This window comes from Amblyraja radiata, chromosome 17 (assembly GCF_010909765.2).
Source record: "Amblyraja radiata isolate CabotCenter1 chromosome 17, sAmbRad1.1.pri, whole genome shotgun sequence".
In the NCBI taxonomy this organism is placed as follows: domain Eukaryota; kingdom Metazoa; phylum Chordata; class Chondrichthyes; order Rajiformes; family Rajidae; genus Amblyraja; species Amblyraja radiata.
This window is the reverse complement of record NC_045972.1, coordinates 47,476,449-47,491,061: the sequence shown is the minus strand read 5'-3', so window position 1 is coordinate 47,491,061 and position 14,613 is coordinate 47,476,449. Positions and strand designations below refer to the sequence as shown.

General features: G+C 45.3%; 1 protein-coding gene across 1 annotated transcript in view; it reads right to left on the bottom strand.

Moving 5' to 3' along the window:
- Positions 1-269: 269 nt before the first annotated feature.
- dnaja2 (DnaJ heat shock protein family (Hsp40) member A2) overlaps positions 270-14,613 on the bottom strand; it is a 28,296-nt gene continuing 13,952 nt past the window's right edge. Inside the window, exons 6-9 of the mRNA XM_033036405.1 lie at positions 13,201-13,397; positions 5,757-5,901; positions 3,875-4,002; positions 270-1,530 (exon numbers count right to left, since the gene is read on the bottom strand). Coding sequence (XP_032892296.1) covers positions 1,339-1,530; positions 3,875-4,002; positions 5,757-5,901; positions 13,201-13,397 — 662 coding nt within the window. The 3' untranslated portion in view covers positions 270-1,338. The remainder of the gene's footprint in view (positions 1,531-3,874; positions 4,003-5,756; positions 5,902-13,200; positions 13,398-14,613) is intronic.

The window sequence follows — 14,613 nt, the reverse complement described above, 5'->3', positions numbered from 1 at the left end:
GCAAGCTTTCATAATTCTGATTTTATAATGATATCTCTGCCTTTTCTTCTCCGCGACCTTTGGTGACTCCTTTGACCTGGTGTTAATTTAGTGTTTTTATAAAAAGAGCTCAGCATTTAAGAAGACTGCACGCATCTTGCTAGTGTTCAGCTATGGAGCAATGAGGACAATCTTTACCGAGACACGACTAGATTTTGCTCAAATAAAAAGAATGGATCCAGTGTTTTTATCAGGGTTCACATTATATATTCACAGCCTCCACACAATGATTCCAAAATAAATGCCCATTATCATCTTTAATCAATACCATCCATTTCACTCGTTGCAGGCCAGGTTTCAAGTTTGTTATAATTTGCTATATATTTTTGTTTTAAATCAGACTTCACAGCATTTCTAGTAAATGGTTTACATCTTTAACATGCCTGCTTCAAAAATGGTCAAACCAGCCAAATACTTAACAGTGCATACAAATGATTGTAACTTTTCCAAAACCTTTTTTAATTTGAACAAACATTTTAAACATACGACTCAATTTTGGACTTCAGAAATAACAGTTTGAATATGGAAAGAGCACATTATCAGTGTTACAATGCAGAATGGTCCAAAGACTTTGCCAGAATAAGGCAAGGAGGAGGGGAAGGAAAAGAAAAAAGCAAAATAAAACCTAGTCCAAGCTTTATAAAGTGAACAGAATGGGTCCAGCTTGCAAGCACAGGCTCAGAGTTAAAAAAAATGTTCCTCTGTTGCCATTTAAAGTCATTACTTAACAACCACAGAACTAAGATTCTCGAAAAGAACCTTATAACCACATTATTTTGATTTTTTTTTTTGAAGCTCTCAAACTTATAGATGAAGTTCCACTTGGGGTGACATGCAGCTGTTTGGAGATATGTGCACCACTAGTCTTTAACTATTTACGTTAGCAGCTCATGTGATTTCAGCCCATAGTCAAGTGTACACAAATAAGGGCTTTAAAACATCGAGAAAACTCTTTTTTTAAAATGGCAGCAGAAAGCAAAGAATGTACAGAAACATTTTTCTTTAAAAAAGCAGAAACAAGGACAGACAAATTTGTGATATACGTTTAATTTTCACCAGCCGCTCCTCTGCATAGGTGTCAAAGAATTGAGCACCTCACACTGTGCCATGGTTAGTTGACTTTAAATTATACATTCGGTAAATATAATTAAAAGTTACATATACAGCGAAGAGATGTCCGTCAGAGTTCCTCTGGATTAAGTCGTGACAAAGTCCAGCTTGGCTCTTAGCAAAATCAGATGAAACCTGAAAATATCCAAAACTGAACAGAACATGGTTTGCAAGTGTTTTATCAAAGTTTTACTGATGGGCGCACTGGACGCCTGGGCCAGTGTGGTGGCCCCCCTCCTCGTCAGAGCTATCGTTGTACGCCTCCCGCCTGAGGCCTCCAGCAGTGCCGCGAGAGTTGTCGAACTCCTGCAGATCCACCTCCTCCACATCGCCAATCATCTCGGGGACATCAGGTCTGGCTGGGAGGAGATCTTCCAGTTCCTGAACACAGCACAAGCATTGATATCGCACATCTTTCATTATAGAAAACGTTAAAAACAAAAAAATGTTTTCCTGGTTAAATCTACCATATAAACTATGATACTAGTAATGTATCTAATAATGACCCACACACTTACCTTCAGGTACCTGAAGACTGCAACGACCAGGTTCAGGAATAGCTACTTCCCCACAGACATCAGGCTATTAAACTTGGCTCGGACAAAACTCTGAACATTAATAGTCCATTATCTGTTTATTTATTCATGTGTGTATATATTTATATAATGGTATATGGACACACTGATCTGTTCTGTAGTCAATGCCTACTATGTTCTGTTGTGCTGAGGCAAAGCAAGAATTTCATTGTCCTATCAGGGACACATGACAAAAAATTGTGTCCCCCCCGTCCCCTCCATGTTTTGATAGCGAGTTCCGCTCTTGAAAACAAGGAACTGCAGATGCTGGAATCTTGCGTAGAACACAGAGTGCTGGAGTCACTCAGCGGGTCAGGCCGTATCTCTGGAGAACATGGATAGGAGACGTTTCGGGTCTTTAGACTGATTGTTGTTGGAGGGAGAAAAGAGGCGGTGCGGTGGTGGAACAAAGTCTGGCAACTGAGAGGTAGATACTGGTGAGGGAGATACTAGACACAAAACACAAAATGCTGGAGTAACTCAGCGGGACAGGCAGTGTCTCTGGGTAGGAGGAATGGGTGACGTTTCGGATCGAAACCCTTCTGAGGGAAGTTGGTTTGAATGGCAGAGAAGTGGCCAAAGGCTAGAGATGAAATGGAGAGAAAGGAGACACTAGACAATAGGTGCAGGAGTCGGCCAATTCGGCCCTTCGAGCCATTCAATGTGAACATGGATGATCATCCACATTCAGTACCCCGTTCCTGCCTTCTCCCCATATCCCCCGACTCCGCTATCTTTAAGAGCCCTATCTAGCTCTCTCTTGAAAGCATCTGGGTGTAAAAAGGTGCGACAAGGAGAGGAGTGAAATGTTAATGCAGAGAAAGGGATACAAGTGGAAGTACAATATTGGGCATGCACTCAGGTCAGGGTTGCGTGGGATATTACTCAAAACTGGAGCATTCAATGTTTGTGGTATATTGCTATAATCATGTTCTTAGTAATATGTACTATCCCTAGAATAGAAGGAATACTCTGTGACTAATCTAGGATAACATTATTTGCCAGAGCTACTACACTCAAAACTTTCTGAGTTGACTGTGCTTGAACCCTTCTGTCAGTGGCTCACCAACTTCCTGACAGACAAGAAGCAGCAGGTGAGGCTGGGAAAGCACATCTTGGACCCGCAGACCCTCAGCATAAGAGCTGTGTACTCTCCCCGCTCCTCTACTCTCTCTACACCAACGACTGCACCTCCACAGACACCTCTGTCAAGCTTCTCAAGTTTGCGGACGACACAACCCTGATTGGACTGATCCAGGATGGGGAGGAATCTGCCTACACACAGGAAGTGTCACAGCTGGCATCCTGTTGCCGTAGCAACAACCTAGAGCTCAATGCTCTTAAGACAGTGGAATTGATTGTAGACTTTAGGTGAGCTCCCCCTCCCCTCATCCCACTCACCATCAACAACACCAGTCACATCTGTGTAGTCTTTTAAGTTCCTGTGAACCATCATCTCCATGGACCTTAAGTGGGAGGCTACCATCGACTCCACAGTCAAAAAGGCACAACAGAGTATGTACTTCCTGCAGCAGCTGAGGAAGCACAATCTGCCACAGGCAATGATGGTCCAATTCTACACGGCCATCGTAGAGTCTGTTCTCACCTTCTCCATCCTGGTTTGGCTCAGCCTCCTAGCACGACACCTGGAGGCTGCAGCGAATCGTCCGATCAGCAGAGAAGGTTATTGTCTGCAACCTTCCCTCCATTGATGAACTGTACACTGCAAGGGCCAGGAAGCGAGCGGGAAAGATGACCCCTCTCACCCTGGCCACAAACTCTTTGAATCACTTCCCTCTGGAAGGCGACTCCGGACTTTCAAAGCTGCCACAGCCAGACATAAAAACAGTTTTTATCCACGAGTAGTTGCTCTACTCAACAGCCAAAAATCTGTAGCCTCCCTTTGATCTGATATTTTGTTGGTTCACATGCTTGATCAATGGTGTTTTATCATTAATGTTTTATTATTATTAATGTTTAGTGTTTTCTGAGTCATTCGTAACTGTCACTGTATGTCATGTTGTTACTTGTGGGCGGAGCACCAAGGCAAATTCCTTGTATGTGAATACTTGGCCAGTAAACTTACTTACTTACTTATTTGCTAGAAAACTTGATTGACTGACTGAAACAAATTCAAACTTCCTACTTACGGCAATTTTCTCAGGGCTAATCCAATTCTGCTCAGGGAACTGAACATCAAATTTGATGTACAAGTCTCCTTTCTCAAAGGGGTTACGATACTGCGGCATTCCTTCACCCTTAACAACGCGAACACAACCTGTGGAAGGAATTACATCGAAAATAAACGAATGATGTAAAAAAACTTAAAGGTACGATTTCTCAGATGGAGAGGACCACTAGTGAGCATCAAAACACTACAATGAAGAACGCCGACACAATTCATCCAGGGTAGACACAAAATGCTGGAGTAACTCAGCGGGCGAGGCAGCATCTCTGGAGAGAAGCAATTGGTGACATTTCGTGTCGAGACTCTTCTTCAGTCTGAAAGAAGGGTCTTGACACGAAACATCACCCATTGCTTCTCTCCAGAGATGCTGCCGGTCCCGCTGAGTTACTCCTGCATTGTGTGTCTATCTTCAATTTTCTTGGCCCCGCTCTGTGAGTAGAAGTGGGGGCGGATCCGGACCGCAACGGCCGTGAGCCCCAGGCCGAGTTCGGCGATCGTCTGCCTGCTTCTGCTGCTGTTGGAGGTGAGACGCGTCTTGGGCCTGTCCCACTTTGGTCGTCAGTTACGCAACAGGCCGTCGGCGAGCGAAGAATTCGTCCGCTACATAAAATTTCGGAGTCCCGTGCGAGGAGACGAGGTCGTGTAGTTTGCGTGCCAAGGACACGTAAGTGGGACAGGCCCTTAAGTCCTCTAGCTCTTCACTCCCTGCCCCTTGGGGAGAAGAAAACCTGTGCACGTGACCATCTCCATGGATACCCAGATCTGGGGAGGAATCAATGCGTTTTGGAAAACGTTCGCTAAAAGAATTTCACGCTCCAGACGGCTGTGCGGGCGAATGAAATCGCGCGTGACCTTCGCGGGACCATCGAGCCTCAACGCCACCACGAGGTCGCGTAATTAGCGTGCCAAGGACACATAAGCGGGACAAGGCTTTAGGTTTAAGATGAGAGAGAAAAGATTTAACAGGAACCTAAGCAGCCAAGTTCTCCCACACAGGGTGGAATGAGCTGCCAGAGTAGCTGAGGCAAGTACCATAGCAAAGACATTTGGCCAGATACCTGACCACTGAAGTTTTTCAGGGTTATGGGTCTAACACAGGTAAATGGGACTGACATAGATGGGCGGGCATGGATGAGTTGGGCCAAAGAGCCACTTTTCATTCTTCCAATCAAGCAATAGGGCTAGAGCACAAATTAGATGGAGTTCCAAAGAAACTATCACAGCTAGCTTGTTTTAAAAGCTTGAGTAGATTCGGAGGAATCGGGGAGGTAGTGAGGGTCGGCGTAATCGGTGAGGGGGGGTTTTAAAATCTGTTATTTTAGTTACTACGCATGTAAGCACAACAAAAAAACTCTCAAGAACAAGATGTTTGTAAATATCAATTCCCAATGCCAACTAATATGGATAGAAAATGCAATCATTTCCCACTGCCATATCCAATAGGCTTCAATTTACAAAAAATATGTTAATAGATGCCAGAGGAGAAAATTGGTAAAGGGCTTGTCCCACTTACCCGACTTTTTGGGCGCCTTGGCAGCACCCGTCATAGTCGCAGCAGGTCGCCGAAAATGTTCAACATGTTGAAAATCCAGCAGCGACCAGAAAAAGGTAGGACTCTTTGGGCGACCACTCACCACCATACAGGAGTCACGTGTCGACATGTCGCGAGGTGACGCCTGTATGGTGGTGAGTAGTCGGCCAAAGAGTCCTACCTTTTTCTGGTCACCGCTGGATTTTCAACATGTTCAACATATTCGGTGACCTGCTGCGACTATGACGGGTGCCAGCAAGTCGACGAAAAATATCGCGTGAGTGGGACAGGCCCTTAAGTGTGCCGCCAGTACCTGGTTCAATAACTTTCCCTGGAGGATACTTCACAACAATATGCCGTCCATCCAAATGTTGGAATGTGAACTGAAAACCACAGAGTGCTTCAACAAGACCAATCTTGTGGGTCATGTGCAAGTCATTTCCCTCTCTCTGAAACACCTAGAAAAGCAAAAACAATCTTTAGTTGTTCTGTAAATTAAGGGGAACCAATGTTAGAGTATTAACAACTAGAGATAGACACAAGATGCTGGAGTAACTCAGCGGGACTGGCAGCATCTCTGGATAGAAGGAATGGGGGACGTTTCAGGTCTCGACCCATCTTCAGACACTTCTGAGGAAGGGTCTCGACCCGAACCGTCACCCATTCCTTCTCCCCAGAGATGCTGCCTGACACGCTGAGTTACTCCAGCATTTTGTGTCTATCTTCGGTGTAAACCAGCATCTGCAGTTCCTTCCTGCACATTAACAGCTAGAGCACGGCACATCACGGGAAACGTACTCCAAAATAAAAATAGAATGCCGAATATACTGAGATGGCAAGTCTCATCTGTGGGCAGAGAACAGACAACATATTCCAAGTGTTCCCTCTACAGATGCCACCTGACCAGAGTATTTTTAGCATTCACATTTATTTGCACATCTCAGGCATTTTCAGCACTTTGCTTTTCAATTAGTGCACTCCAACTGTGCTCCATATGGACAAATATAACTTTACCGACTCATTTTGTAAAAGCAACCATTGCTGTATCATTACTTTTGAGATTGAATTCAATTCTTGTTTTCATGTTTACCAATTTTAGTTTGTGCTTGAACACTGCATGCATTTAATTAGTTTATAGCACTGACATTATGAGATGATTAACTTTTGTTTGACAATTCTATTAAAGGAATGCATAAATACATGCAAAATAAAATGTAGTCTCACAGCTACATAAGCCACCAATAAAGCAGTAATGAACGAGGCAGTTGTATATGACAATTACATTTGGTCGCTTTAAATGAATTAATTGTGCCAGGGACTTCACAGAATTTACTCCCATCAATTTATTTTTGCATTAAATAAGGCGATAACCATTAGTCTGTAGAAATTTTGTGGTGCCATGCTGAGGTGCTTATCCCTTCCTTCGCTCTACCTCTGGTACTCGAGATTGGTCTGGTTGTATTTATGTGTAGTTAGGTGGACGGTAACATCGTGAGCTCGCGGGTCCCTGGTGGGAGACCGCTTTTCGGAGCTCCCGCAACGGCAACTTCTCAACTTCTCCCGCCCAAATTGCAGGGTTGAAAATGACCTGTAGCGGGGCCTTACATCGCCCGGCGCGGCTTTAACGGCCGCGGGACTTGCTAGCGCCCGCCGGGGCTCCAACATCAAGACCCGGAGCGGGGCCTCACATCGCCCGGCACAGTCTTAACGGCCGCAGGACTTTCCAGCGCCCGCCGGGGGCTTTGACATCGGGAAAAGAATGGAGAGCAGGGGAGAGACAAGACTTTGCCTTCCATCACAGTGAGGAGGAGATTCACTGTGATGGATGTTTGTGTAAATTGTGTTGGTTGTGTGTCTTGGTTCTTTTCTTGTTGTATGACTGCAGAAACCAAATTTCGTTTGAACTTCATTTGAGGTTCAAATGACAATAAACGGTATTGTATTGTTTAGTGATACAGAGTGGAAACAAGGCCTTTGGCCCACTGAGTCCACTCCCGTTACACTAGCTCCATCCTACACACCAAGGGCAATTCACAGGAGCCAATTAATCTGCACATCTCTCAAATGTAGGAGGAAACGAGCACACAGAGGAAACCCACGCAGTCACAGGGAGAACGTACAAACTCGGTACAGAAAGCAACTACCTCTGTGCCAGTGTCGCCCCTTAAAAGTATTATGTGATCTGTTTGGACAGCATGCAAAACAAAGCTTTTCACTGTACTTCCGTACACATGACAATAATATATCTACGCCTAAACACCACAAAGTTTGTGGAAGATAACACATGTTGAAATTCATTCAGTGTGTATGAACCTTTGCTCCATGAGTGGACTAATTTGCCCACATCAGGGCAGACAGAGAGGCAATATGATGCTTCAGGTGGTAGAGGGGGAAAAGGAGAAGAGAGATTTGCTCAGCAATCTGGATCCTTTTTCAGGCAAGGGATCAGCAAGGAAGAGCTGTACAGAATGGCTGAGTAGAGACTGAATCAGGTTCCATTTTCGACACGTGTTCTGACTCGGTCTTCAAGAATGAGCTGAGGTTGCATGTGACTTGTGCAAGTCAGAAGCCAAACATCACCCATCTTGCGATACTGGCCCTCTCCGATGTTCAGCCCACTCAATGCCTGCCAGCTGGGTGTGGAACTAGAAGCAGGAGCCAGCCAGCCCTGTGGAAGGGCTCTGCACAGAGGCTCATCGCACACCTCCCGATTCAGGGACCGTTTCTTCCCAGCTGCAATTAGGCAACTGAACCACCCTATCACCAACTGGAGAGCCTACCACCTTCCTCATTGGAGATCCCCAGACTATCTTTATTTGGACTTTACCTTGCAGAAAACGTCATTCCCTTTATCCAGTAACTGTACATGGCTTGTTTGACTGTAAACAGGTATAGTCATTCTGCTGAATGGATAGCACGCAACAAAAAATCATTTCACTGTGGTCATCCAGCGTGGAAACAGGCTCTTCTGCTCAACTTGCCCACACTGACTAACATGCGCCATCTACACTAGCCCCACCAGCCTGTGTTTGGCCCATATCCCACTAACCCCTTTCCTATCCACATTTCGGACTGAATTTTTCTTGAATGGGGCAATAGTACCTGCCTCAACTACCTCCTCCGGCAGCTTGTTCCATAGACCCACCACCCTTTGTGTACACCACCTCAGTACACGTGACAATAATACACTATACAAAGCTGGCCGCTGACCCATGCTGGACTGGGGCTGGGAAAAAATCCATTGAGAGGCGTCATCCCAAATTCTTCAAAGTATTACAAGGATGTGGATGTGATAATTCAGTTGAAGTTGGAGATGATGGTATTGGTCAGGATGTTGAAGTTTCCAACAGCTTGTCCACAGAACAGTCGAGCTGTGCGCCAGATTCCATCCAAGTGAAATAGGTTCCTCTTAACTTCCTCACTTTAGGGCCAGGGATCTTTTATTAATAATGTAAATATAACATTTAGGTGAATTATTTTCGAGATATAGCATGGAAACAAGCCCTTCGGCCCACGCCGACCATTGATCACCCATTCAAATCCGTTCTGTTATCCCACATTCCCCATCCGCTCCCTGCACACCAGTGGCTATTTAGAGGCCAATTAACCTACAAACCAGCACGTCTTTGGCATGTGGAATGAAACTGGTGGACTCGGAGGAAACGCACACTGTCACGGGGAGAACATACAAACTCTGTACAGACAACACCTGTAGTCAGGATCAAACCCAGGTCTCTGGCGCCGTAAGGCAGCGACTCTAACATTGCGCCACCGTGCCGCTCGTTATTCAATAATAACGTAAAAAGGGCACTGGATTATTATTAGGTTAGAAATGTGCAAAATAGATGCGTAGGTGAATGACCAGATGCGAATGAGGCAAATGACCAGGGGGCACTGGGGAGATGGCAGCCCTGCCGGCAGTCTGTTCGTATTTTCTTTCTTTTTGTCATTTTTTTAGTTTATTAAAAGCTTGTTTTAATGTTCTTCGGTTTGTTTTATGTGGAGGGAGGGGGAAGGGGATCGGGGGAAACTTTTTTCCAGCTTCTTACCTTCCCGGAGATGTGTTCAATTTTCGGATCACATTCTCCGGGCTCTACAGCCTACCATCGATGGAGCTGGAGGCCTCCTCGGACTGTCGTGAGCCCCACCGCGGGGCGCGGACTTAACATCGGAGCTGATCCCTTGCCTGGGATTGCTCCCACCGCGGACTTTATCATCAAGAGCTCGCAGTCGGGAGAGGCTAGTCGGGAAGCTCCAACGTCGTGGAAGGTTCGACCAGCCCCGACGCAAGGTTTGATCGCCCGGCGCGGGGGACCTGACATCCCCTCGACGCGGAGGGCCCGAACGCCCACGGCTACGGGAGTCAAGATCATCCCGTCAACGGGGGCTCGAGGAAGAACAAAAGGAAGAGACTTGAACTTTATTTCGCCTTCCATCATAGTGAGGAATGTGTAGGAGTCACTGTGGTGGATGTTTATGTTAAAATGTGTTTTTTTTAGTGATCTGTTGCTTTTTTTGATTGATTGATTATTCCTTTAATAATCCTTTTTCAGGAAATTACAGTGCCACGACAGCTTCAAGACAAACATAACACCACGCTTTCATACATAACAAGTTAAAATACGTTAAAATACAAGTTAAAATACAATTAATTTAAAAAAAGTGCAGTTATTTATGCTCATTATAAAGTCTTATAGCAGCTGGTAAACAGGACTTCCTGTATCTCTCCGTTTTGCACATTGGTACAATCAGCCTCTGGCTGAAGATGCTGCTCTTGATCACCTTCAGGGCATGGAGTGGGTGAGTGGGGTTTGTCATTATGGAACCTAGTTTATTTAGTGTTCTGGCCTCTGCCACCTGCTGGACCGTTCGTTGCTCAGCCCCGACCACTGAGCCGGCCTTCCTGATTAGTTTGTCCAATCTGTTTTTATCTGCTATACGGGCGCCATCTCCCCAACAGGCCACAGCAAAAAACAGAGCACTGGCCACCACTGAATGGTAGACACTGCACAGTAGGGGTTGGCAGATATTAAAAGACCTCAGCCTCCTTAAAAAATACAGTCGGCTTTGTCCCCTCCTGTACACCGCCTCCATATGACACTTCCAGTTCAGCTCACTGTCAAGCTGCACCCCAAGGTACCTGTGATTAGCAACCACCTCCACCTCAGTGCCCTTAATGGTGATCGGCGTTGCTTGAGTCCTCCTCCTCCCCCTCCTAAAGTCCACAACTATCTCCTTTGTTTTTTTGGTGTTAAGATGGAGATTATTGTGTGCGCTCCACTCCACAAAGTTACTTATAATGTCTCTGTATTCCTCCTCATTGCCCCCTTTAATGAGGCCGACAACAGCTGTATCATCCGAAAACTTCTGCAAAAAGCAGCTGTTGGTGTTCCATTGGAGATCCGCTGTGTAGATGGTAAACAGGAACGGAGCCAGCACAGTTCCTTGTGGAGCCCCTGTGCTGCTCAAGATGGTGCCCGAGACACTTTTAATTGTATGACTGACCTGGCCAATGAAATTCCTCGTATGTTGCAAAACATACTTGGCGAATAAAGTGTGATTCTGATTCGACAGCAAGTAAAAATGTTGTCGTTCTGTTACAAACAACACACGCAGCGCCAGAGGTCAGGATCAAAGCTGGGTCTCTGGCGCTGTGAGGCAGCAGCTCTACCTGCTGCACCACTGAATTTGAGCACCATTCTATTCCCCTTGCCTTAAATAACCCAGCGTTGGAGAAGGTTAGGAGTATGACTCTGGCTCTGAGATGTTAGCTGTGCCTGGAATTCACAAGATCATCAACATTATTGATCTAGGAGCTGGACATCTTTTGCCTATTTCTAGATTTTTCCCTACCTATAAATTTGAACACCAGTGTGTTCATATTTTGCACTGAGAGTTGGCCCCTTTATAGATAGTGTAAATCTTAGCGTAGTCTCAATCCACAACCACCCAAATATCTGTTTTAGTGTAACAAACCCTGTAATTCCCAAATGTAGATCACTTGGAGAAATGACAACAGCGCCTGGGAGCTTGTCAATCAAAGCAAGTTAAATTATTCAGCACTTTTTTTTAAACAATTGGGAAAATTGGCTATTTGTAGCACACAGATTATGCTCTTTCCCCTTGACTTCAGGCTTCATTTCTGGTCTATACTAGTGGTACTTCGCAGAGGAAAGGGCATCTTAATTGATCACCGGCATCAGACCGAATTAAAGGATATAGATCACTCTTTTGACTATGGTGATTACTGTCATCCAGCCAAGAATTTAAAGAATTAATTTGGACAATCTGCATGCCTTTTCTACTTCCTCAGCTACTGCAGATGTTGATGCACACAATACACCTTATGGTCGGCCTTGTAGTCACCTTGCTCGAAGGATTGCTGGATAAAAGAACAGCCAAAATATGTATTGGCTAACCTGCTGAATGTTCAGGAGAAGTACTGCAAGATGCTGGTTTAAATCAAAGATAGACACAAAATGCTGGAGTAACTCAGCGGGACAGGCAGCATCTCTGGAGAGAAGGAATGGGTGACGTTTCGGGTCGAGACCCTTCTTCAGACCGTCTCGACCCGAAATGTCACCCATTTCTTCCATCCAGAAATGCCGCCTGCCCCGTTGAGTTACTCCAGCATGTTCAGGAGATGCCGTTTCACTTACATATAAATATTGTTGCATTGACTATATCAGGGTTGAGCAGATCTGGCCTGAAGTGCGTGATTACGAGTCACTATCAGCAATGGAGGACATCGATCTTCACAACTGCAAGTTGTTCCCAGATAACAAAGGACTCCATCTCAAGAAACCCGCCTGCAAGCAGCCTTTTTGATGTCAGAAACACCCTTTTTTCCATAGCCCGTGTTGTATTTCTCTACATTCTCTATAATTCTTTCATTTCATTGAATGTTTAAGCTTTCTATGAAAGTTTCACCAACAGAGAACAATAAAACTCTTTAGGTAGACAAAAGTACTGGAGAAACTCAGCGGGTGCAGCAGCATCTATGGAGCGAAGGAATTAGGCAACGTTTCGGGACGAAACCCAAAGGGTGAACCTTTGGTCAACGAGCAGTTACAAACCTCAGTTTCCCATAGATCTACCATCGTGTCTGGAGCGGCGTTTCCTGAGGGGACCAGCCAGAACCATGGCTTCGGCGGCGGCACAGCGCTGGAGCGCTATCGTGGAGCGGGCGATGCCTTGCCCGGGTCGCCACGCTGGAGCTCCGGAATACGGAGTCCGCCGTTGAAAAATCGCGGAGCTGCGGGACTGTGGAGCGGCCAGCCGCGGCGCTGACTTTAACATCGCGGAGCCTGGAATCTTTCGCCGAGATCGCCAGTGGTGGAGCTCCGTTGGCTTCGGAAGCCGCGGCCGTTCCAGATATCCCAAGCCGCTGAGAGGGTTCTCTCGACGCCAGAGCACCATCACCCGGCGAGAAGGGCCTGAAACATCGGGCCGCCGTAGCGGCGACTGCGGAGGTCTCAATAAGCCCCGACTATGGGTGGACAAGGGGATGGCGACTGGACTTTGTGCCTTCCCTCACAGTGGCAACCATTGTGGGGGGATTTTTATGTTTTATGTTAAATTCTCCTTAATGTTGTGTTGTATTCTTATTAGTGTGCTGCAATGGCAACTTGAATTTCACGACACCAATTGGTGTATGTGACAATAAATGAACCTTTGAACCCTTTGATCAAATAAAACTTGAAAACAAGCTCAATGAGAAGTGTCAACATTGAATCTATTAACGTGCAGTCACGAACCTCGTTTTCCTTCTCCTGCAGAACGAGGATGATGTCCCCAGGCTCCACGCCAGGAGACTGGTCAGCTTCTCCACTAAACGTAATACGCTGTCCATGTTTCATTCCTTTATCTATATGGACTTCTAAAATCTTCACTTCCTTTATCACCTTCTTCCCCTCGCATTTCTTGCATCGATCCTTCTCATTGATAACCTCACCTGGAAACATTCAAAAACATCACACCACAAGTTAGGTAGGGCACGGGCTAAGGGAGCAAACTTTCAAAAAACTAAAATTTACCTTGCTAAACTTGCTATTCTGTTAAACTGCTTACAGCTGCAAGAACGTGTAGCAATCAATAAAGGGCTATAGGTCTATTGCGAGTATATGTACAGGGACATATCTATCCATGCATTGTACACTTGTATTTATATTTATGCATTTTAAATATGTATGTTATGTTTTATACTTTGGCAATATAACGATGTATTTTATCATGCCAATAAAGTTTTTTTTAATTGAAAATTGAATTGAATTGACAGAGACAGAGAGAGACAGAGACAGATGGAAAGAGCGAGAGACAGAGAGAGAGAGAGAGACAGACAGAGACAGAGAGATAGAGGGGGAGCGAGAGAGAGAGAGAGAGAGAGAGAGAGAGAGAGACAGAGACAGGATAATTTTTCTGAAACGGTATAGCAACAACATCAAAGCACACAATTTAATTCTGAGTCGCTGAGCATGGCTTGATGGCAGAAATGTTTTTTTCATAGCACGCACTACATTTTTCCAGGAGATAAGAATTGAATATGATAAAATGCCTCCAGTAAGCAATGTATTATTATTTGGTAAAATAAACGCCCTTTAAACCCACATATTTCACACACTCGGGTGAACAAATGTCAACAAAGGGCAAAAGGCTCCAAAGCCTGTGCTAGCAGATTGATTTGAGTTTAGGCTGCTCTGTGAAAAGCTGCCATCTCATTGTGCACTGGCAGTTTCAAAACCTCGTGTGTTGTTTGGGTCCGATAAAGGGCAATAAAGTCAAAACCATGCAGCTCAGGGACTGGTAGTGACATCTTTGCAAGACAAGGACAGTTCAAGACCTAAACTATCTGACCATTTAGTAACATTGGAAAACAGTCCTTCAGCCTTTGCTTTTCACAGTAATCATTTGGACAAGATATGCCATGACCTTCTTGCAAGTATAAGCCAAGATCAACTTCTCTTGCACTTATCATCAATGTAGTAAAAACGCTGGTGAAACTTAGCGGGCGAGGCAGCATCTATGGAGAGAAGGAAATAGGCGACGTTTCAGGTCGAGACCCTTCTGGGTCTCGACCCAAAACGTCACCTATTTCCTTCCTGCAGATGCTGGAAAATCGAAGGTAAGACAAAAATGCTGGAGAAACTTAGCGGGTGAGGCAGCATCTATGG